The sequence below is a fragment of the Ctenocephalides felis genome, unplaced genomic scaffold (genome assembly GCF_003426905.1).
Source record: "Ctenocephalides felis isolate EL2017-DRISC unplaced genomic scaffold, ASM342690v1 CF-g0.4_SCAFFOLD_03571, whole genome shotgun sequence".
Classification (NCBI taxonomy): domain Eukaryota; kingdom Metazoa; phylum Arthropoda; class Insecta; order Siphonaptera; family Pulicidae; genus Ctenocephalides; species Ctenocephalides felis.
In genome coordinates, this window is record NW_020539725.1 from 23,623,730 (window position 1) to 23,649,845 (window position 26,116).

Consider the following 26,116-nt stretch of genomic DNA (forward strand, 5'->3'; position numbering starts at 1 on the left):
ATCCAGGAGATATATTTTTAGATGTAATTCGTACTCTATGCCAGCAAGGTATGAAATTGTACAATTTTCTTTTTTGATATACCAATAAGTAATTGTTTCATTCAAAGGTCGTGAAACTAGATCAAGGTTTTTGCCATTTCGGGTTACATATACTTGGTTATATTACGCGGCGGTTGTTCTTCTAGCGTCATATTCTGCTGCATTGGTCAGTTTTTTGGCAGTCCAAACGGACACACCGCCTTTTAGGGGATTGCAGGTAAAAAAACGTATGCCGAAAATATAATTTGTCATCATTATTTTAAACTAGAGGGGTGCATGACATCGTGCCTTATTGCTGGAACTTCCCGTACCGTAATTCAAAAACTTGGTACGGAACCCAAAAAAATTTACAGAAAATGTGTACACATTATTAAAATCTCTATTAAATATCTGATAATTTGATGTACATATGTCCAATAAACATTTTTGACCGCCAAATGTCATTTTTTAACTTATTTTTATTGAGAGTCCATAACTGCAGGGCCTGCCTTCCCAAAAATTTAATAATTTCTTCATCTTGTCTATACAAGTAAAATGTTTGAACTATAAAAATCGGACGCTCCGTTCTCTTAAAAACAAAGTTACCGTTTTTGGCATTTTTTGCCCCGTATCTTCGAAACGGCTAGGTCTTCCTTCGCCAAAAACTAATCAGCACTTCTCCTTATCAATACGAATCGAATGTTTTTTGAATTATTCAAATCGGTTGATTGGTGTTCTCGAAATCGTCGACGAAAAATTGAATCCGCACACACACACACATGCACACATACACACATACATCATTTTTTTCTAGTGTATGCCAAAATGTTTTGAAACGTAAAGATATATAAACATTTTCATTTTCGATTTTTTTGCAATTACTATAACTTACCCTATGGGTAGTTAATAATTTGATACCAAATTGACCCGGTAACTATCAGATCACAAAACGATATCGGTATTATATTTATTCAAATTAAAAATATTATATGAAAATTAAATTGTAAGATTACATAATTAAATCATATTATTTAATAACAGCTATAATTTGTCTTTGAAAATAAATTTTGAAAAACAGACGTTTGCAATACAAACTTTTTATATATCTATAGTGATGATAAGCTGAATTTCGGATCGAAAATTCACCCAACATGCACAAATATGAAAATAGCAGATTTTGAAGAAGTATTTTTATCCGCAGACTGAATGCTTTTGGATCAGATTGAACCCCAAAATCACTTTTAATATTAGGCACTTCTAAAGATCCCTTATTGGACAGTCTTTAGATATTCTACTAACTACTTTTACGAAACAAATAGTTTAAATAATATAGATTTTGCTACTACGTAAGCTTATCTTGGTCTTGGTAGAGCCAAAATCAATTGAATTTTTTTGGTCTTCAAGGCCCATTTCAAGCAAAATAAATTTTACTGAAGATTTTCTCTATTGATGCAGCAATGCTGGATAAAGGCTACTTTTACTTTTTAATTGAAATCACATAGCTCTAAAATTATATTATTTTTAACACAGGGTTTGGCGAAAGATGGAACATATACACTAGGCGTGACTCTAAATTCAGGAGAATGGGACATATTTTCGGTAATTGAGGTATCATTTTTCCTATATACTTTTCACTTTAACGTGGTTTCGAAATTTTTAGACTGCGACTAACGAATTGTTGAAGCAAATATTTCAATCTTTTATGGATTCGCCTGAGAATTTACCGCTCTCTTCTGAAGAAGGACTTAAGCGATGCTGCACTGATTCAAAGTAAGTAAAATTTCGTAAGTCGAAAACTTCAAGCATTGTTAAATTATTAATATAATAAATTACTAAATAATGACAATAAATTATGTATTTTTGAATTTCGGCATTGTGATTCTCACAGAAGAATATACAAAAACGAATGCTCGCGGTATCTGCTAAAATATTAAATCTCTATCTAAAATTAGTTAAGATGTTGCATATTTTATGTGTATATATACACATTGGATGTATATTTCTTCAACTATAGAATGCATATTAATATTATAATTTTCTCATAGATATTGCTTCTTCATGGCTAATGTAATAGCAGAAGCACTTCAAGACAAAGCTTCATGCAAGCTTGATTTACTACATAGCAGCATATGGACCAGTTTATCCTTGGCTTTTAGAAAAAATAGCCCTTACATTGGGATAATTAATCATCAGTAAGTAGATTTATCTAGTTCACAGAACATTAATATCCTTGAAATAGAAATAATATTAAAAAAATGGATGTATGCATACGTATGCATGGGGAATGTCAAAAGCATTGGCAGATCCAAAAGTACATTGCAATGCCAACTTTTGGTGACCGATCCAGCTTCGGCGGCAGAAGGGGGCGGGGGTAAAAGGGTCCACCAACGACATCTCAAAAACAAGTCAAATTAATAATTTTTAAAAGCAATATTTGCAAGTAGAGAGAAAAAAAATTCAACCAGCCATCACCTTCCATCTCTGCTGATGAATATTTTGGATCAAATATCATATCAAGGTTATATACAGAGTTATCCTTATAAAAATGTACCCATAAATTTATATTTGAATTGGTTGAATAATGTAACTATTATTTCATAAAATCTCTTTAAAATTAAAAATAAGACATTGGATTGTTTGTCCTCTGTTCGTCCAATTTTACTTCGCCTATGTGGTAAAAAGGTCCAAGTGACAAATTTTAAAAAAAATAGCAAAAAACACATTTCTAGAGTGATAAATAAGCTGGGAGGGGCTACTTTCGCATATTTTCAATGATGTATTTGCATAATAATGAAGTAGAAAGTTGAAAATTGGTATATAAATATTTTTCGAAAATTTCATATTTCATAACGTTCATATGCTTTTTATTAATTGTTCGGGAGAACGAGTTGAAAATTTTAAAATGTTCAATTTTATCTAAATTCATTTTCAAAATAATGGTTTATTGTCTTCGGAGTTTTTTGTTTTAAGAAAAACAGTTCTAAAATATGTAAAATGTGGACATTGGGGTAGAATGAGCAATCGACATATGCACATCAATCACTAATATTTCTAAAATGTTATACCAATATAAATTATAATTTATTGTATTTTTCAGATTAAGATTATTACGCGATAGTGGTGTTTTGAAGAAGCTGCGTAAGAAAGCCTGGCCGAAGACATCATTAGAATCACCACCACTATGGACAAGTGTTAAATTTTCAGGCATTTTACCGATATTATTAGTACTTACTGCAGTTTATGTTTTTGCCCTCGTATTATTGATTTTGGAAAATAACTTATTAAAATGGGTCCACTATACAAAGCTTTATTTGAAAAAATATTTTATTAAAAGTTAGAAGATTTGTTTATAATGGTTAAGTGTTTTTTATTTTTTTTTCTCTCCAAAGAAATCATATACGACATGATGGTGATATTTTCAGAAATAAAAGTAGGCAATAAATATTACCATAATTATAATATACAGCATATTAATTTAAAATAAGTATAAAAATTATCGTACAAAACAAATGTTCAATAATTACCTTGACATGTAGAAATATTAGTTCTGATTTCGATAAGCAAGACCAAAATACTTGATTAAAAATATAGCTGTTAAACAATTTAAACTAGTTAAAAATTAAATTGATTTGCTAAATATAATAAATAATGATAAAAGTATACTGTGGTGCATTGCTTTTTTATCTTAAAAAATGGAAATTAAAGCTAGAATTTCTTGACTTTCAAATAAATGTTAAATAAAAATTGATAAAATTGTAAGTATGAAAACAAATTTTCTGTATTGCAACAAATCGATTGTTTTTTGGATCATTCAAATCGGATTTCGATTTGTTCCCTCAATTTTTTGCACTTTTTGCTCCCTATCTTTGAAACACCTAGACCTGCCTTCGCCAAAAACTAATCAGCACGTCTCCTTATCAATACGAATCGAATGTTTTTTGAATTATTCAAATCGGTTGATCGGTGTGTACCCAAAATTGTCGTCAAAAATTTGTATCCGCACACAAACAACATGCGCTAATCTTATATATAAAAATGAATCGCAAAATATGTTGGTAAGCGCATAACTCAAAAACGTCTGAACCAATTTGGCCAATTCTTTTTTTAAAATGTTTGTTGTAGTCCAACGATGGTTCTTACTGCGAGAAAAAATCGAATAATTGCCGGAAAACTCAAAAAGCAGCCCTTTTCTTTTTCACATACAAACGTTTTCTAACTAAAACGTAGAATCAATTTGAGCTTTAATTTTTTTTATAATGCGTAAATAAATAAGCTGAATTAGAGAATTTATAAAGGTAAACTGGGGGACAGGTAAATTGGAGGATATGTAAAATTGTAGAGGGGAGAACTGGTATATAGACGAATATGTAGACAAATAAACATGTTGACAGATTAATTGGTAGACATGTAGAAAATTATAGGCCGGTAAAATGGTAGATTGATAAACAGGTTGATAGGTAAATTAGTAGGCAAATTGCTAAACAGGTAAATTGTTCAACAGGTAAATTGTTCAACAGGTAAATTATTGAACAGGTTAATTGGTAGACCTTTAGAATGGGATGCCAGGTAAATTGGTTGACAGGTAAACTGGTGTATTGATATACAGGTAGATAGGTAAATTGGTAGACGGGTAAATTGATAGAAAGGTGAATTGATAGACAAGCAAATTGGTGAAGAGGTAATTTGCTGGACAGCTGGTGGTCAGGTAATTTGGAGGATATGTAAAATGGTAGACATGACAACTGGTAGAGAGACAAATAACAAGACGGATAAACAGCTGTTTATCCTATATTATCATAGGTTGACAGGTAAATTGGTAGACATGTGAAACGGGTTGATAGGTAAATATATTTACCAACATATATGTTGACAGGTAAATTGGGAAGCCGGTAAAATGGTAGATTGATTAACAAGTTGATAGCTAAATTCGTAGACAAATTCCTAGACAGTATTAGAATACCCTGTGTACATTTATCCCTGTGGACAAATTCATGAATAGGTGAATTGTTGAACAGATAGTAGTAAAGTTAAACTAAATATGCAAATACACATCTTTGTTCAACTTTTTAATTTAAACTAAGTCACGGCAAAGCGTGAACGGGTACAGCTAGTATTGCTAATAAAATTAATGAACGATAAATTATAATATTTGGTTTGGCACACACATCTGAATTATAATAATAAATAATTTACCTCACGTTTATAGGTTAATATTACGTTTTCAACACTGTGATTTGTATGCTTTTCAATGCAATAAACAAAAAAACTAAAATCATTTTCTTAAATATATGTATTTTCGTTATTTTTTTCAGCTGTTGGTGCCAGCTTGACGGACGTTCGCGTACTTACACCTAACGAACGAACACGAACGAACATGTCGAACAAGAAAATACAAAGAAGAACGAACAGGAACACGAACGAACGCGAAAAATTCCAAACGAACTTGAAAGGTGCGTCCACACCTAACGAACGAACACAAACGAACATGTCGAACAAGAAAATACAAAGAAGAACGAACAGGAACACGAACGAACGCGAAAAATTCCAAACAAACTTGAACAAGCGCTTAAAAGCAGTGAGCGCTTGAATTTTCGTTGTTCGTAGATGTTCCGTGAAACGCCAGTTTTATTATTGATATGGATGTAAGCTTTAATCATACGTCATTTTAACTGGTTTTTGTGTGATTTTTGTTCGTGTATATTTTGTAAATATACTGTAAATAAATTATTCAATTAATTTCACTCAGTTTTTGTATTTAATATTTATATTTTGAGTCGTTTTCTTTCCTCAGCATTCATATTTGGAGCAAGCTGAACATTCCAGGCTTGAGCTAACTATACTCAATTTTCAAACTCTCATCCTCAACATATATGTTGAATGTCTATGTATGATAACAAGTTTAATATTTAATTGTAAAAACTGCAATTTCTTCTTTACTGCAGCTTCTGACATCCCAAACGTTTTGCATACACTTTCTCAAGTATCGTTTTTTTTTCTAATAATTTTATTAAAAGGGTCTTTAGTCACCCATATTCTAGGAAACTTATCTAGTTCATTTATGAATGATAAAATTACGTCATTTGACCATTCCATAATTTATTCAAAATTTTCAACCAATACAATAATTAAAAGTAAATATTATTAAAATTTTCAAACTGTACACAATAATTAAAAGTAAATATTATTAAATTATTAAAATTATTATTAAATTATTAAAAAATTATTATTAAATTATTAAAATTATTAAAACAAAAATGTTCGTTTGCGTTCGTTGTGACGTCCACACTGCACATACGAGTTCAAACATGAACGAACAATTCCCTTTAGGTGCGTCCACACCTAACGAACGAACACGAACGAACATAAAAGAACGTACCAGAACGAACGGCAACAGCATAGTGTGGACGCTACGACGATCACGAACGAACATAAACAAACATGGCGAGCAATGTTCCGCAACTTGTCGGTACATCAAAGGGAATTGTTCGTTCATGTTTGAACTCGTGTGTGCAGTGTGGACGTCTCAACGAACGCAAACGAACATTTTTGTTTTAATAATTTTAATAATTTAATAATAATTTTTTAATAATTTAATAATAATGTTAATAATTTTAATGTTTGAACATTTTAATAATATTTACTTTTAATTATCGTGTACAGTTTGAAAATTTTGAATAAATTATGGAATGGTCAAATGACGTAATTTTATCATTCATAAATGAAATTGAAAAGTTTCCTATAATATGGGAGACTAAAGACCCTTTTTATAAAATTATTAGAAAAAAAAACGATGCTTGGGAAAGTGTAGGCAAAACGTTTGGGATGTCAGAAGCTGCAGTAAAGAAGATATTGCAGTCATAGATAAAAGAAGAGTATGATTGCAGTCTTTACAAGTAAATATTAAACTTGTTATCATACATAGACATTCAACATATATGTTGAGGATGAGAGTATGAAAATTGAGTATAGTTAGCTCAAGCCTGGAATGTTCAGCTTGCTCCGAATATGAATGCTGAGGAAAGAAAACGACTCAAAATATAAATATTAAATACAGAAACTGAGTGAAATTAATTGAATAATTTATTTACAGTATATTTACAAAATATACACAAACAAAAATCACACAAAAACCAGTGAAAATGACGTATGATTAAAGCTTACATCCATATCAATAATAAAACTGACGTTTCACGGAACATCTACGAACAACGAAAATTCAAGCGCTCACTGCTTTTAAGCGCTTGTTCAAGTTCGTTTGGAATTTTTCGCGTTCGTTCGTGTTCCTGTTCGTTCTTCTTTGTATTTTCTTGTTCGACATGTTCGTTTGTGTTCGTTCGTTAGGTGTGGACGCACCTTTCAAGTTCGTTTGGAATTTTTCGCGTTCGTTCGTGTTCCTGTTCGTTCTTCTTTAGGTGCGACCACACCTAACGAACGAACACGAACGAACATGTCGAACAAGAAAATACAAAATAGAACGAACAGGAACACGAACGAACGCGAAAAATTCCAAACAAACGCCTCAAAGCAGTGAGGGTTTGAATCTTTTTGTTCGAGGATGTACCGTGAAACGTCAGATTTATTATTTAAAGTGGCGGGAAAGAGAAAAATTATTTAAAGTCATCAAATTTACAAAATTTGTCAATAACAGCAATATCTTATAATAAATACAACATAAATTAATGCATTAATGCACATTTTAACACCAAAAAAGAAAAATGTTTGTCTACATTCGTGGTAGCGTCCACACTGCACATACGAGTTCAAACATGAACGAACAATTCCCTTTGATGTACCGACAAGTTGCGGAACATTGCTCGCCATGTTTGTTTATGTTCGTTCGTGATCGTTGTGGCGTCCACACTATGCTGTTGCCGTTCGTTCTGGTACGTTCTTTTATGTTCGTTCGTGTTCGTTCTTAGGTGTGGACGCACCTTAAATGAAATGCCATTCAACGTGCCCAAGTGGCGTGCTAACTCAAAACGAAGAGCATCTGTCAACTGTAATTTTGTTTACGTTAAGTTCCATATGCACATATTTTAGTAAACATATCTCTAAAATCATAATATTTTTATGTAATATCTTTATAAACCCTTTTCAGCTTATGCTCAATTCATAACAGGATCAATATGTTCATTGTTTATGTTATGTAAATTTTCTTCAAAATACATCAGAAATGGAAAATACATCTCAAAAACGAATAAAATTATGTGGCAACAAATGCGTGGTTTGCGGTAAATCTAAATTTTCAAACCCCGGATTGAAATTATTTATATTTCCTCGAAAAGACCCAATTCGGTGCGAAAAATGGATAGAAAGTACAGGATATCACGAGTTAAAATATTTACCTTCAGAAGCAAAAAGGTACGTCTGTGAATTGCATTTTGATGATAAAGACTTCATGAGTGTTCTAAGGAATAGACTGATGCCAAATGTAATTCCAAAGAAAACTGATATTCAAAGAAATATTGTGCCAAACAAATCAACAAGGTAATAGTTTTAGGCCTGATTAAGTACTCTATTTTTTATAATTACTAATAAAATAACTAATCCTCTTCTTTTACTTTTATAGCTATTACCGCACTCCTGTAAAAAAGGATCTTGCCAGTAATAAAGATGTACATGCATCAAGTACTGATATCCTAATGTGTACAAATAATCAAATGAACATAGCGTATTCTGAGAACATTCAACAAGATAGTACCTGGAATGATGTAGATAACCAAATACATACTTTAGAGATAAATGAAAAAAACAATTGTGATAATCTAACAAGTTTTTTAGTGAATAACATTTTACCAACAGAAACCTGCAGTAATTATGAATCAAGTCAAAATAAAACAAATGAAGAATTTGTTCCAATGATCCAGCCTTATTATAAACGAAATGGCAGGCCATTACCATGTAGACATTGCAAAAGGAAAGATAAAACAATTATGGCTCTGAGAAAACGAATAAGAGAAATAAAAAGGTTGACATTTAAAAATCGAATAGATCAATTAAAACATATATCAGAAGACTCGAAAACTTTTGCAAAGATGATACTAACACATGGTAGTCACCGAGTTTGGACAGAAGATGAAAAGACATTTGCAATTGATTTGCTGAATAAATCTTCATCTGCTTATTACTATCTACGACATAATAAAAAATTGATATTGCCATCAAAGGCATCAATACATAGCTGGATAAAAGAGAGAAGTAAAAAATCAGAGCAAACTTTGCCAAATGAAAGCAATATTAGTCATAATGTTCACATTAGTGAACAAATTACACTACAACGAAATAGTCAAATTCCTGAAAATAATATGATTTCTAATATTGATACTATAATTCCACTAACCTGCACTCTGGAAATACCAATGACACATTCAAATGAGAATATATTATCTGTTCCAGATGTTTCTAGCATAAATAGTTTTCCCCATCAGATGCAAACAATAACTTCACTTGAACCTTTACACACCAGTTTGCATGACTTAACACATGACAACCATATCAATCAACAACTCACTCACAATGAAGAAAATTCATATAAGCAAACCTATCAAATTATCACAACAGAAGGGATCAAATCTGCTTATATAATACATTTGAATAAAACCTAATAATCTTTTTAAAATATATTTATTAAATAAATAAAATTATTATAAATGACGATATTTTTATATTGGTTTATTATTTCACAATAAATAAAACAGGCATTCAATTTTATCTCATACATTTTAACAATGAATAGCACAAAATTACATTAAAATTCAACATTACTAAATTCTTAACAAAAAGTCAAATATCAATAAGTTAATATAACTCATTTGATATCATATTTAAATAATATTACATTATGTAAAATCAAGTAAAAAGCACAAAAATATATTAAGTAAAGTAGTTGGTTCACTTGATTTATGCCTGACAATTAAATTGTTTAAATATGCATTGCACCCAGAAAAGGCACTTAGAATTTTGAGAATTTTCATTTAAATGTCCAAATCAAGCAAACCAATTAATATATATTCATATTTTATTTTCTTTCATGATCAAAGTATATTAAACTATATTATATAATATATAATAGTAATTCATCATATTTACAAGAAATAATATTGCTAAGCTCTATAATCTATATTCAATTTGTTTAAGCAAAAATAATGCAATATCAATAATTTATTTTATTATATAAGTAATGTAAAATATTGCTATTAACATAAAATAGCTAAATTTGTTATGTAGGACTAGTTTCTCTATCATAATTTGAAATTTTAAAGTCAACATAATAATTATATATTTACGTTTTTATCTAGCTTCTAAAACAGTTTTGAATGAGATTTTTTTTAGAGTATTCAACTTTATTTACATATAGAATTCGCGCATACACATTACATTATGTCAGCCTAAATTACCGTAAAGAATAAAAATTGCCGAAAATGTCTAAGTTAAAATATTTTCAATATATTGTATAGTTAATTACTTAATCATATTAGGCATTGACAAATGAATGAGTATATACTTCTCTATCTTATAATGACTAGAATTATATAGACTATAAATATAATCAAGATTAATCCTAATATGTTGAAAATATATAGTATAAAAAAGTATTTTTGCACAATATCTAATAAAATATATATTAATGTTACTGATTTTATTGCACAGACTATCATTGCCATTAATTAATATAAGTGTGAGTAAAGTAGACCTTGTATCATAATGAGAATATTTTTCCAGATATGTAAATATAAATTTAATTTAAAAAATGAACGCATTTAATTTATCTTGTTTTTTTTTTTTTTGTAAAATTTCACAATTTTTATAAAAACATTGGCATTGTGAATGGCCTTTTTCATCATTGCAAATATTTCATTCGTCAAAATGAATTTTCAATCTATATTTTAAAAAAATCCTGACATCACAGTTAATGTTTGTAGATAAAGAAATATATATACATATACGTATATGTATAAAAGATCTAAATAAAATAAATACAAAATGACTAGACTATTACAATTGTTAAATGATCAGAAGCATATGAATTTTACGATATGTTGATGATTGAATTGTGTGGTATGAGTATATTAAATTATCTTTGTATATAAAATACTTAAGCTTAGATACATTTGTCAAATAATATAAGTACTTTCTTAAAGTGAGGACATATTTTTATCACATTGTAATTTCTATTAAAATTTACTTAACTGTCATGAATAATGCAAATGTTGAATACATATAATATGAAAAAAAAAATTGCAAAACTTAGAAATAAAAATTCGTCTAAAATCAGTTATAAATATTTATGAATATTAATCATGCGAAAATAACTCAAAGTATGACAAATAACTGTATAATTATATGAACATGCTATTTCTTTTCTATGCAATATTGAGATCCATGTTTTGCTAATATTGGATCTATTTGAAATCTGTATTTCCAGAATGCAGAAATACTTTTCTTGAGATGTTGATCAGTAAACCTGTGCATAAAACTTATTATAAAAACATATAAGTGATTTTGCACATACGATTTAAATCATCATACATAAATAAGATTTCTTTTAATAATAAGAAATGAATTCTACATATATGTCACCTAAATAAAATTATGGGCATAAATTAAAAGTGAATGTCAAGCCTGCAATAATTTAAATGTAAAAAAAACTTAAAAATAGAAATAGACACTGGACTAATTTTTCTAAATGTTTTTTAAATAAAAATCATTCTAAGTGAAAGCATAATAATTTCATGTAATACTTGCATGAACAACTAACGATTTTGTATATCATAAATGTTCACAATTGTGATTGTTTGTTACATTAAAACATAAAAAATGAATGTGTTTGAATAGCATTAAAGTTGCCTATTTTTATGAGTATTACCATTATGTTTAAATTTAATCTCAATCACAATTTTAAATAAGAAAATATAGTATGTTAGATATATAATACCTACGTACAAAAATAATACACTACAGGCCTAAGTATCTTTTTAGAGGATCATGTGTCATATATATTGGTGGAAGGAACATTTTTAGCATGAAAATAACAACTGGGTTCTAGTTTTAGGAAAGACATATTTTCTTTAATAAATTTGTTTTTACATGTCACAAAACCTGTACCTTAATTGATTTACCAAAAATTGTAATAATAAATGAAAAAAGATGTTAGTAGATTTGCTAACGGTTCCCAAAAATCTTTAACTTATGAATATGCAAAAAATGATTTAGTATTGATAATTTAAAAAATATTCATCTAAAAACACTCATAATAATCGGTGCAGCTTTGAAGGACTTCCCAGAGGTGCATTGTTTTGTATTCTATAGATATGTACTGCCTGAATGATATATACTACATTTTTGTTTATTATAGAGATGTATTGACATGATCCACTAAAAATGTATGTGGCAACTGTGCTATAAGACAATCTTGAATTAATCTAAAATATAGCTACCTTGTGTTCAGATGCTGAGATGCGGTACTAACACAGTAACACACACATATTTGGACATGACACAATCCCTTATTCGATAAAATTCAGTACATTTTAATGAATTGTGTGTATTACGTGCAGTCGGCTGCGCTGTGAACGGGCCGGTATCGACGAATTCGGGCCGTATTTTCTGCTGGAGGTGCACCAGGAGGTGGTGGAGGCAAGGAAGTGTCTTCGGAATTATCGGAACTGTCTTCAAAGCCACCCAACAGATGGGATGGAACTCCACGTGATCTAGAATTTTGAAATTATTGCACTTTAATTCAAGAGACATAACATATAAAAGTAGATAATATTTTGTAAATGTACAAGATGCAAAAAATGCGACTTAACATATATGCATGACTATATAATATAATAGACTATATAATTATTATTAATGTATAGTCAAAATTTCAAACCTTAAAATATTTCTCGTTATATTGTGTGGGCAAATCATTACTACAAAATTAATATTAATATATAAAACAGCCATTTATTTCTATATCAATCATTGTTACAACAGACAAAAAAATTTCAGATTTTCATTTTGTTATTAACATTTTTCAAGAACTCATACTCGCTCAAAGCTTGTATTTAGAATTTTCCTCGTATGTCGAAGCAAACGAGCCGCCCCTTAGGCGGCACTGTATCTGAAAACACTCGTAAGTCGGGGAACCATATTATATATCGAGTTTAGAATGTCTATTTCAAGTAGAATAAAGCACAGTTCTTTTCCCTCAAACGTGAAAATGATTTTAGTTGAAATATATTTAAAGTAAATATTAGAAAAGGAATCCTTCTATATATATATAACACAAGATTTCTGTAATGCAATTATTTAGATAGTTTCACTAACCTGTTGGACGTTTCATTAGTCCGAGACTTGTGTCTTGTGAATCTTAAATTTAATTGTGATACATCTGTAACATATTTTTCAGCGTTTTGCCTACGCCGTCTGAGTGCTACAAATTTAAATTTATTAAACTAGCTTACAATCATAATATGATATAATAAATATGTATAGTAATAAAATTCATTATAAATTAATAATAATATAATATAAAACTAACCAGGTGTGAGTTCATTAATTTCTGGAGTCATTAAGGGACTATCACTATTTTCACCCGACCAAGACGCGCATTTTGACAAACGTAAATTGTGGCTTAATCCCACAGGAACTGGTATCTTGCTTTGAGTTTTTATCATAATGTCTTTATTAGCCTATAATTTAGATTGAAATATAATTTAATTGAAATTTATATTTTATATGTAATATTATAATATTACATATGTATTATTAAGCATATTATATAATATTTAAAGGCAACCTCAAAATTATTCATAATTACATTGTACAATTTATTCAAAATGAGTTAGTTAAAATGATTGTAGGAATATACATACTTTATAAAAATTTATTCTAGAACTTCACTCACCAGTTCTTTGGAAAATTGCAAATTATCTTTGTTGTCTACTGACACAGGCCGAATTCTTTTCTGAACACTTTGCTTCAGATCATCATCTACAGCATTGCTGTGGGAGTTTAAATTTTCAGATATGGCTTCATTGGTTCCCAGTATATCCCCTGTTGACTTAGTGTGTTGCAAATTATGTACAGAATCAATTGCTTCGTTTCTGAGATCAAACCTCATAGGCATATGGCACTGAATACTGTTTTCAAATATTTTGGCATTCGTTTTAATTTGTGGATTATTTTCTACAGTTTGTGCTAATTTTGCCTCATTGTCACTAGCAGTCGACTGACAAAGTCCGCCGGCTTTCTCCGGTGTACTTGCCCTGGCAGAATTTCTAACAATATGATATTTACGAATTGAGGCTTCTACATTTTCATCTTTCCCTTCCTTAAGAGCTTTACTATCGCTTTTATTTGATTTAACAGTCAATGAAGTTTCACATAAAGGATTAGATTTAGTTGTGATAAATGTATCATCGCCATTTTTAGATTTAGCATTGCTGGTTTCATTCGAATTATCACTTATTTGTCTGTACACTTTCATAGTACCATTTTGTTCTATAGTATAATTATCATTTGTTGTTTTATTATTTATATTATCTTTATTTTCATTGTGGAGTCTCAACTGTTCTGTGATGCTCCCATTTTTTTGTTCCTGATAAATTTCATTGTTGAAAATTTGATTTTTAATTCCTGTGGATAATATTTTTTTATTTCTCAAATCTGTTATGGATTCTCCGTTTCTAGACACCACTTGTACTTGAGTGGGTTTCTTATTTTCAATTAATTTATTTGATTTACTAATAACTTCACATGTTTTGTTTATTAAGCCGCTTTTAGATGGATAAGGAAAACCACCTTTATCGGTCGCATCAAAATAAATAGATGGATCTTCTGGATTTGGACTGTGGCCATTAACTTCTGAAAAAAATAATAATGTTTAAGTTTCACATAACTTAGAAAATTATGGCTTATGGAAGTAATACAGATGCTGATTGAATACTTATTTAATAATAATTACGCAGAAACCGTAATTGATATTGAAATATATACACAAATTATATATAAAATAGAAGTGACATTTTGTTTAAAGGCAAATTGAATGAACATTTCGCAAAATCAAAAATTATTCATTATGAAAGATCTAGTAAATTGATTTTACAAGTAATTTGGTCAAACAATTTCCATTCATTATACTAATAAATTTCAATAAAAATCGATCTTATTTTTTAATAAACAAAAACGGATTGAATAATAATCAACCTATGGTAGGAAACTAAAATTTGATCAATGCTGTCTTTTTAGAAAATGAAGGGTTTAATACATATTTTTTATACTGATCGGTAGTATATGATATATCTTTGTTTTAGTTGTATTTGGTTTGGATAAATTAACAAAATGAAGTGTTTACCTGCTTGAGGAAGAACTCGAATTTCCAATCGACCGCTAACCGCACCTTCTAGTTCGGTGTCCATATCCCCACGAAGCGCCATCGCCTGTTAATAAATAAACAAATCACGATTTAAATTATACTCAACTCACATTATGTAAGTTTTTACATAAACACACATACAAATATAATAGAAAAGAATCAATATGGTTAGCATAGCATTCAATCTATTTACTAAATTATTTATCAATAATTGTTTCATATATTTGTTTCATGATATGTGGAAAAATGATACCTATTTTGTAATATTATAACATATGTTTCAATAACACACGCATTCGCATTCAAATCATGATGTATTCCAGCTTAAAACCCCAATGCGAGTTCATAAATACTTTGATTAGCAATATAGTTATTCCACTTAACATATAAGAATAATAACAATGAAAGTTTATATACCGGTAGACTAGATTTTCGTCCTTTGCCTTCTTTGCTTTTGGGTTCCTCATCAACACTTTCCCTAATTCCCACATTGCGCATAACGTCCATTTTAAAAACAGTATCATCAAAAGCAGCCTGCTGCAAAAGAGGCGGTTCCAGATGCTTTCTCAGAGCTGACCCAAGAGCTGGCATACTCCAACATCGTGGAAGGTATGATTCTAACCAAGGATACAATTCGATGCCAGCGATGTTTAAACATCTAGAACATTAGTTGAAAATAATAAATATCATATAATTTCATATATATATATATATATATATATATATATATATATATATGTGTGTGTTTAGCAATATCAATTTGTTAAAAATAGCAAAAAGCATTATAGATCTTTATTTTAAATAACTAATCTAAATTAATAAAAATATATATAGCAGTAATACATAAAACTATTCAAACTAAACTAAAATCAAATTACATAATCAAGTTAACTCACTTGTGTTTTAATTTAGGAGAAGTAATAATAGGTTCGGGCCGTCGTCTTATGTGTGTTTGACTTTTTGACCTATAATATTTGGGCCTCTCTCCATGATGCGAAGCACTTGGTCCTTTATGATCAGGGCTCTGTAAAAAAAAATTATTGAAATAAATATATTATTTTACTGATTAAATGAATGTAATTCTATAGTAGTATATTAATATTTCAAAATAAACTTTGAAATCAAAGCTTCAGAATTTTTTTAAATAAATTCATTTATATTATTATTAAATATTTAATAAAAACGTTACACACTTGTGGTTCTTGTTTCCACTCGTTATCAGTTGTTTCTTCTGAATCATCGAATTGGGATTTCCATTGAGACGCTAAAGTTAATGCACCTCCTTTAGTAACCTTAAAGAATAATTTTCTATTGTTAATTTTTTAATGATACAGTTACACAACAATTATTGTAAAAAACCTGTTAACAAATTGCCAATCTTATTTAGAAAAATATTGATAAATAAGAAAAATAAAAAAAAACTTATTTATGGCAATTAAATATTAATTAATATATTATTTAATTGATTCAAATTTAAAACTGATAGAAAACCCAAAAATTTCATACTTGTTGTAATGCAGAAACATTTTCATCATCTATTACAGCAAATTGTGTAACTGACTGGTCACCTCTTCCACTCAATCTGGTTCCAGATCCAGGTCTAATACCCATAGATCTCCGCCCTTTTGAAAAAAAAATTCTTATAGTCAAACCATAATTATTTCAAAATAACTAAAATGCTATTACAAACAAAATATTGATAGTGGATAGAATTATTTATTTTTAATTAAATGAATATATTTGTTGATAAATGGACCAAGTAAACGAATAAGAGAACTTTGTATGAAAATGTTTGACTCTATTGTATCAATGCATATTTAAAAAGTTACATATTATTGATAACTAACAAATAGAAACTACACATTTCTACACTTAATGATTTACCTCTTCTAGGCTGAACTTCATTACTACCCGTGCGAACCTCAAATGAGAAAGCGCTGCCATCAACTTCAGCTGATGGAACTCTAGGACTTGTAACCTCTGAACCTATTAAATAAAAAAAAAAGATTTATAAAAAATAATTACGATATTACTATATAATCATAATAGATATATACCTTGTAAATCGTGGACGCTTGTTGGGGGAGCCGTTAGTACTCGAAGTCGGCCTTGTGTGGGTCCCTGACTATGTGTACGTCCAACTTTTTCGCCACTCGAAATGTGACTCCTTACATGGGCTAAACATTTATCACGATCCCCTCTTTCATTATCTACATTTCGTTCATTGTTGTGCTGAAGATAGGAAGATAGAACAATATTAATTAGCTCTTGGAAACGAATAATTCTAACTACTGATTTAGAAAAAACCCAGTTAATACGTAAACTATTCATAAATGATATTAATATTCTCACTTGACTAAATAAATAATTTGATGCATGACCTATTAGTAATTTTGTAGAAAGAGCGGCAGTAATTTACAATTAATGGTGAATGATGAATAATTGAATTGAATTCAAATAGTGTCTAAATATCTATTCATAATTTCAGTCAGATATTGTTATTTTAATCCTCTTCCATGTGATTTATTCCAAATATATTTCATCAATGTTAATAAAACAAAAAGAAAATTAAGGGAACCTGGGTTAATTAAATATATAATTTTTTAATAAATATAGCAAATAAGAATAAACTGCATATTAAAACTCACTTTGTTAGTATCAGAGCTTGATCTTGCAGACGCCATAACTGCATCACCTTCATGATCAACTGCTTTTTCAATTGGTTGCTAAAAATTCAATGATCATTTTAGTATGTTAAAAAGTATTTGAAAAACAAACGTAACACTTTCATAATATATACAAAATGTATATTTGAAAATTATTAGTACTAAAGCATTATTAAAAAAATATGCATCAAAATTTTGGCCGACCAAAACCAGAATGGTTTCAGAGTAAACCATTTCATTTAATTAATTTTGATCATGTTAGTGATATCACAAAAATAATGGTTGCATAGAATCGGTCCAAAATTTTGTCATTTTTTTTGTATACCATAGTATCTACAGTTGTGGCCATGCTTACAGCTCTACGTTTCAACGGACTAGCAGGTATCACATTGGCAGGAGTCGTTGCCATGGTTGCATTACAATTCTTATCTACAGACACAACCTAAAAATTGAACATTAAACATGCATTAACTTTAATTACAAACAAATGTATGATAGTAGCAAATTTTATGCATATGACGTCCACAGGTAAAATATGAATTTCTAAAACTTGAATACGAGATTAATTCATTGATCTATTAAATTTTATAATCTTGCAAATCACAAATAGCATAATAATTAATTTATTGAATAATGACTACGAAATCTATTTTATTTATTGTGTATGTATACATGTAAAAAATGAGGAGTAATATTAGTCAAGGGTACTGATCTTTCTTAATGATATAATATATTTATGTCTTTTTTGATAACGAATTTTCTCACTTATTTGACGAAATGTTTTGCAAGAATTATTCAAACAAATATGAAAATTAATATTTTCACTTGGACTAATTATTCTATAAAGCAAGAATTATATGATTTATTTAAATATAATCTGTTTGTACAGATATTAACGCGAATATGTATAAAAATGTAGAAAAAATGAAACATGCTATTTTTTAAAATTTCAATACATACTAAAATTCTAATTTACACAAAAGTTATTTATTAGTTCAACAAACACAATGTATTTTAGATCACTTTCAGACAAACTGTGAGTATGCATTAGCCATAACAAGTGGAAGTAGTTAAGTTGTGCAATATTATTTACAATTTCATATCATAACTGAAGATGATGTTTACCTTTTCTCTATGCAGCATGTTGGTTGCAGTTTCTGTCGCCAATGGTGCAGTAGTTTCAGTCTCGATTCTTCTACGGGCCTAAAAATACACCATTATATAAAAAATCATGGAATAAGAACAGTATGAAATAGTACATATTAATATAAAGATATAAGATATAGACAAAAATATAAATATTTTCCACTTCATTTAAATGAAATTCATGAATCATTTAATATCAAAAATATTAAATTATCTGGTTAATACAATAATAATAAAATGAATAATGTGTGGTGATAAATTATTTATGTTATTGAAATGTATATATGAAATTAACAAGTAAGAAGATCAAACTAACGCAAAAAATATTTGAGCACATAAAATAAAATAAAAATAAATTTAAAAATATATAAATAATCTTATTGATACACAAGCAAATATATTTTAAGTAGCTAGCACAACGTGGATCAGGTGGCCGAGTGGTTAAGGCGTTGGACTGCTAATCCAATGTGCTCTGCACGCGTGGGTTCGAATCCCATCCTGATCGAATATTTTTTTTAACTTGTTTCTTATGCTTTTTCATTTTTATTCGTAGGCCTTTATAAATATTGACTTATCACTTTATTATTTAAATATTATAACTATATTATTTATTTTTTATAATTATATTAATTTATTTAAATATTATAATTAAACTAATTTATTTAAATAATTAAATAAATTATTATTGTAATAATAACAATATTTAAATATTAATATAACTCAATATTTATATATATCGATATTTATATGTATATTTCAATATTTATATATTAATCAACTAATTTATTTATTGTTCATTTATATTTTACTGTTTTGTCTGTAGATAAGAATTGTAATGAAACCATGGCAGCGAGTGCTATCAATTTGGTACCTGCTAGTCCGTTGTTATTCGTCATTTAATTTCTGTCACTATCTAATCATTTATTAAACCCTTTGCACTCCAGACCGTCGACAAATATGATGAGTCAGCAACTCCGTTAGAAATTTGGCAGCGTATTAGCCATAAAAGCATGTTTGAAATATAAAGGAAAATGCAGAACTGCAACGAATCAAAGTATTTATTTTTCAACATGATTATATAAACATTTTCTAATTATTAAATTTTGCAATAAAATGAAAGTTGCTGTTTATATCTTACACGCCGAACTGGGTCCGGCATCGGAGTGGAAAGGGTTAATTATTAGCTTCCCGAAGGAGAAGTTTATGTTTCCAACAGAAAATGCAATTCGCTTATTTTATTTAATGTTTTCTCTGGTAAAAATCGGCAATCTCTATGTAATTAATTGTTGATTTTGATGAAACTTTGCATGATTAATCAAAAATTAATCAATGTGTAGAATAATGGGCAGTGTCAAAATTTCAAAATTCTATCTCAATATTTTATAACTTGCTAAATATCAAATCAAATTGCTTAAGTTGATTATTTATTCATATGGGAAAGTTTATCACTTGTATTAAGGTTTTGTTTTATAATTTCATTTAATGGCCTTGTGTCAAGGTTAAATGCCACGCACACCTAGTTTATTATTATAATTATTTCCTGATAATTATCATTGAGTTAATTACTTACTATCCTAATTATTTAATTTAACAATACATACAAACAAAAGTGATCTTTGCGAAGCTATTACAAATGATTATGCATAATATGTTCTGTAAATATGTATGCTCAAATCTATATCCCGCAATATAATTATGAACAATTTGCCAAATCTCGTTTTTAATAAGATAAACCATTATCATAATAACTATAGTTTCTTTTATTTTGTAAGATATATTCGAGTACATTTATCAGGTGTACTGCCCTTTCTATTTCATTTCTTTTTTTTTCCTTTCAGAAATATTGACAAGTATTAAGATTTATTTATTTAATGGTTCAAAATTTAATTAGAAATGATGATAATCAAAAGATATCAAGTAATATTAAGAAATAAATAAATTGATTGTTCATTATTGATTAAAAAATAATACTTTTTCTGAAACATGTAGCAATTTGATATTGATCAATTATCATAAAAATCATTTATAGAAAAAACTATTATTTTTGAATTACTTACATCTCTATTATCTGTAGGTTCTATGTTTTCTTGATTGTTATCCAAACTGGATGGAGGAACATTTCTAGTTGCTCTAATGACGGCTCCTGATTGATTTGTGGGTAAGCTCGGCTGAAAATATTTATATTACATTATATGCTTCTCATTTTAAATAAAATTATATTTTGAGTGATCAAATCAAATAATGTAAAATATGTTGACATACATTTGTGAAGAACATAAAAGATTTTTTGTTAATATGATTAATATATAATGAGGAAGCATTTTTGAGATTTTTTTATATTATTTGATTACATTATCAAATTATCAATAAACCATTTAGCAATACTAAAATATACTTACAGGTTGTGATGAATTTGTTATATTTGTTTTCTCAAAGTCATATGGATCTGACTCTTTTACTCCCCTACGTTTCATACATCTTTCAAATAAAGATATTAGCATCTGAAATTGAGTCATAAAAAGAATTAAAATAGTATTCCTCTGAAATGTCTGTATGAAACTTACAGGGTAGTCTGGTTTATCTGCATATTCAAGACTTTGAATGTGTTCAAGAAACTGTCTGAGATCCGAAGGTAAATGCTTCAACAGCAAGCGATGATCATATTTTTCTTTCATTAATCCTACCTAAAATCAAGGTAAAAATTAAAGCATTATTTCATTCAATTCAGAAATATTAAGATATAACACAATATGCAGGCAAATATCTTTGTAAACATTTAGCACATTGGCTATATGCAAAGCATTAACAAGTATTATGTACACAGTTAAAACAATATTTTAATTTAAAGTATTGTGAAATGTGAATTTAACAAACCTGTTCTTTATCTTTTATTTTTCTCCAAGGCAATTGTCCATTGACAAATTCTACTAACATGTAAAACAATGACCACAAATCATCATGTCTACCCATTTCTTTATTACGATGAGCATTAACAGAAGCATAACGAACAGTTCCTAAACAAAAATTAGAAACAACATTTATTGTGAGAATTGAAATTGAGAAATTAGTACTTTGTAATATAACCACAAATACAATTTTGTTAATTAAAACATAAAAAAACAGTTCATAGTAAAAAAAATACTCAATATGCGTACTAAAATATATATGTTTTTAAATGAATATAACTTCCAAATGTTAAATCACAACATAAGACACATTTAAAATAAACCTGATCCATTTTTTAATAACTTTTGCTGTCATGAAATAAAAATTATGACCTATAACCTCAAAATAATTAACCAAATTCAATTATGAAAAACTTTTAAATTAGTTGATATGTAATAATAAATTTGTAGAAGGTGTAATGAATATAATAATGTGATAAGCATTAAATATAAAAATTATGGTTACATGTATAACTAATTACCTCTGAAGCCAGCAGCTGCTCTAGCAGCACGTACTTCACCTGTTCCAGTAGTATATTGACGAGCTAAACCAAAATCTAACATATACACTTTGCGGTTGTTGTAAGGCATTCTGCCAATTGAAAAATTACTCTGCAAGTTAAAAGACACAATTTTAGAATTTTTTATACAAAATTGTCACTTAAGAATACAATCTGAAGTGACTAATATCAATTTTCAAGAATCACGAATGAATTTTGATAATGAGTACTCATTTTAGAAACTTTCACATAAAAATTTATAAATATTGTTTTACAATAATCTTTTACCGGTTTGATATCACGATGAAGAAAACCAACTTGATGAATGCTTTCAATTGCTTTCAATATTTGCAATCCTAAACGTAATGTGGTTGAAAGTGAAAATGCTCCTCTAGGTTGAGCTCTTCGTAATTCTGCTAAGTTTCTTCCTTGTAATTGCATCACTACATAATTAAATCTATCATTTCTACCACAGCCTATAAATCGACAGACATGTTCTTTGCCTAAAATCACATTTCTTGAATTAATTAATATGATCAACAATACTCTAGCACATGGAATTTTGTTACAAAGCAATCAAACAAAATAAAAAATATTTTATTTGAAACAAATAATTAATTGTTAGAATGTAAGTTGTATGAAAATATTTTTTATATTTAAATTTCTATAGATTTATGGTAGTTAAAATTGTTTATAATCATACTGCTTCAGATTTGTTCCTTTTGAAATCATGAATTGGTTAAATTTAAAATATTGATTCATCAAAAATTAACAATCATAGAATATAATTTAGATCAAACACAAACTTCTTACTTATTTCATAATAACTTAATATAAGTAACACTGATGATAATTAATGCTCTGATTCTTATCTTAACTCTCACATTACAAATTATAATTTGTTTTACCTTGTAATTTCTTTAATACTGCCACTTCCATCTTTAATACTTGCTTTGGTTGCCTTGCAGATTCTACTTTGAGTGCAACTGGCTCACGAGTTACTAAATCTAAACCTTCATAAATCTCTCCAAAGCCACCTCCACCAATCTTCCTCATTACCTGCAATCAATTTGTATTAATGTAATAAAGCTCTATATAATTTGCTTTAGATGTACTTTAAAGGTAATGGTACTTTTGACCATTTGCTTCTACTATATGAACTCATTTTAAAATAATGAATTATTAAATCAATTTGTCTCTGTTGTAATTCTAACAACTATAGTTTATATTTGTTCCATATAATTCACTAATTTCAATATTCCACCTTCCATCTTTCCTTGACAATATGACCAGGCTGAAGCAAGTCTTCGGAAGTCATCTTGATGTTGTTGTTTTGATCTGTAGTAGGAGGCGATACTTGTCTCGAGGAAGACCAAACAGGTGGAAGAGTAGCGGAGCGCTGCAAAGGGGGCAGCCCTCCTTCTAACTCGACCGATGGCCTTGATTGCCTATAAAGTTAAAAAAGATATATATTCTTCATTATCACAATATATCCATATCAATATCAAAATAAAAGAATACTTTCATTTAATTTAACACATATGCTTATTGGGTTATAACATAACAAACCTCTTTTTCTGCCTTTCATATAATAAATATTTCTCATACATAAGCATCTAATATGTTCAACACAAATATATTTTTATTTTTGAAAACTGAGGAATGACATATGTGACAATTGAAATGGCAGACATATTACATTTTTTACAAACAAAAATAAAATAATGCCAATCAATAAACTTACAAAAAAGTATATTTGGTTTAATTCTTGTCATTTGTAACAGAATGCAATATCCAATAAAACACTAATGTCTGTCTAAGTGATGCCTGTCCGCCCACAAATAATCGATTTTTAGTTTCATTATTTTAATAAAACTTTTGATTCTAACATTAAACTATACTTCAATAAATCTTTCATATTTTAATAAAAATATCACTGAATACCAAAATTAGTGTCGGATAATAACAATTTATTTAAAGTTTTCCAACTATATATTAATCCGATGTTATCGCACATGTTTCATAAAGTCATAAAACCGAATTCACATAGAAGGACAAGAGCTTAGAAAACTTTTGCAAATCTTTTACACACAAATTTGACACAATCATGTATAAATTAGTTGAATTGTTGCAACTTCCTTACAGATTAAAACTGACGGGATCGATACAGCAGCCATGACAGTTTCATTGCGCAACTGCGACTTGAACTTAGCTTCATAGAGTCGTGGTTTTGAGAAACGTCAAAATACGAGCTTTTACATTGTAATCTTAAGAGATTCTAATTCAAGAAATACGTTTTTATATGCTTTCGTAAAATATTAACAACAAGCGAATTTAGCATAATTACATGCTAAATATAAAATACGTATCTTTAATATGTATATTTTTCACATCAGAAAACCTATCGTTGTTTTTAACACTTTCAAAAATATTGTTTCCACACTCTATCGAAAAATCAGTAATGTTCGAGTTCTTATAATAACATATTCAAGTACTACTTGGTACCATGTACGTCTAAAACGCTTTTATCTACCTCCCTAAAATAGAGATTTTGTATTTTGTCATTGTACAATGATATTGCGAGGGTTGTATATAATTAAAATATTTTCATTGAAGGTTTAATGATTAATCTTTCTTTTATTAAATTAAATTAAAATTACTATAACTTACCTTACCGGAAGTTGATTAAATTTTAAATATTTAATTATTTTTAATTATTTTATTCATAATTATTTGATTTTAATATTTTTAACAATTTGTAATATGATATCTGTGAACGCATGTTGCGTGCTTTAAATTTGCACCTTATATATCTCATATGTTGTGCTTATGTATACATAGTTCTGCTTATATATATGAATTTTATCAGGGTAACATATATTAAAAAACTTGTTTATTAAAAAGTACAATTTCATTGAATCCTTACGTTTCGTCTGTAATACATTTTCTTTTTATCTTTGTCAGCACCAATAGCAATAAAAAACCTTAACCTGTTAATATATTATTAACAGAATGACTAATTTAGCAAAAATATGTATAAATATGTGTAAAAATGGGTAAACTAAATTTTTACTTAAAAAAAACTTATTTTTATTAACATACGTTAGATCCTTCAAACAGTGTATTTAGTTATCAGTTAGCCTTTAAGTTTTTGAGGTGCTTCTTACTCTTTTGAATCCAAATTTAAGGTATTTTGTGCAATCATTTTTCAGTTACCATCTTCAATTCCATAGATTTTCCATTTGCTTGAATTGAATTATTAGTTTAGTGATAGTGATAGTTTTTGAAAGTAGTTAATTTTATTATACATTTTGCATTGAAATTTTGCTATTTTCTGTTTGTTATATTTTCGTTTATTTTCACTGGATGGTTGATACAGAATCTGTATGATATAATTAACTACTTTCAAAAATGTACTTGCAAAAACTATCACTAAACTAATAATTCAATTCAAGCAATTGGAAAATATATGGAATT

At 28.4% G+C, this 26,116-nt stretch overlaps 2 protein-coding genes and 1 non-coding gene across 7 annotated transcripts; 2 read left to right on the forward strand and 1 right to left on the reverse strand.

The window, feature by feature from the left end:
* Positions 1-7,965: 7,965 nt before the first annotated feature.
* Positions 7,966-9,776, forward strand: LOC113385133. 2 transcript variants are annotated; one of them, XM_026622944.1, is made up of 3 exons: positions 7,966-8,017; positions 8,117-8,505; positions 8,588-9,776. In XM_026622944.1, the coding sequence occupies exons 2-3, from the start codon at positions 8,192-8,194 to the stop codon at positions 9,621-9,623; spliced, it is 1,350 nt and encodes a 449-aa protein (XP_026478729.1). In that variant the 5' UTR covers positions 7,966-8,017; positions 8,117-8,191; the 3' UTR covers positions 9,624-9,776. The 2 variants fall into 2 exon arrangements, with proteins under 2 accessions (XP_026478729.1, XP_026478728.1); XM_026622943.1 differs by having other exon boundaries at positions 7,986-8,057.
* Positions 9,777-11,389: 1,613 nt separating this feature from the next.
* On the reverse strand, positions 11,390-24,791 carry LOC113385101 (tau-tubulin kinase homolog Asator-like). 4 transcript variants are annotated; one of them, XR_003367963.1, is made up of 24 exons: positions 24,384-24,791; positions 23,904-24,087; positions 23,548-23,698; positions 22,928-23,142; positions 22,622-22,751; positions 22,069-22,208; positions 21,759-21,878; positions 21,594-21,695; positions 21,252-21,362; positions 19,174-19,251; positions 18,404-18,490; positions 18,031-18,108; positions 17,440-17,614; positions 17,267-17,368; positions 16,889-17,004; positions 16,576-16,674; positions 16,279-16,406; positions 15,800-16,040; positions 15,362-15,446; positions 13,913-14,871; positions 13,547-13,697; positions 13,333-13,438; positions 12,456-12,728; positions 11,390-11,482 (listed from the first exon to the last, which is right to left on the reverse strand). XR_003367963.1 is itself a non-coding variant. In XM_026622909.1 (23 exons), exons 2-23 carry the CDS (start codon positions 23,955-23,957, stop codon positions 12,566-12,568), a joined length of 3,621 nt encoding a protein of 1,206 aa, XP_026478694.1. In that variant the 5' UTR covers positions 23,958-24,087; positions 24,384-24,791; the 3' UTR covers positions 12,343-12,565. The 4 variants fall into 4 exon arrangements, 1 of the variants encoding a protein (XP_026478694.1); XR_003367962.1 differs by having other exon boundaries at positions 18,374-18,490; XR_003367964.1 differs by lacking the exon at positions 18,404-18,490.
* Trnas-gcu lies at positions 19,618-19,699 on the forward strand. Its single transcript has one exon. It is a non-coding gene; the product is annotated as a tRNA-Ser (tRNA).
* Positions 24,792-26,116: the final 1,325 nt, after the last annotated feature.

Excerpts from the sequence above, each read along its gene's own strand:
- LOC113385133 (XM_026622944.1), top strand. The coding sequence starts at position 8,192 with ATGGAAAATACATCTCAAAAACGAATAAAATTATGTGGCAACAAATGC. Across the intron at positions 8,506-8,587 it reads GTGCCAAACAAATCAACAAG|CTATTACCGCACTCCTGTAA; the intron begins GTAATAGTTTTA and ends TTACTTTTATAG.
- LOC113385101 (XM_026622909.1), bottom strand. The coding sequence starts at position 23,957 with ATGACTTCCGAAGACTTGCTTCAGCCTGGTCATATTGTCAAGGAAAGA. Across the intron at positions 22,209-22,621 it reads AGCAGCTGCTGGCTTCAGAG|GAACTGTTCGTTATGCTTCT; the intron begins GTAATTAGTTAT and ends ATTTTTGTTTAG. Across the intron at positions 21,879-22,068 it reads AAATAAAAGATAAAGAACAG|GTAGGATTAATGAAAGAAAA; the intron begins GTTTGTTAAATT and ends CCTTGATTTTAG.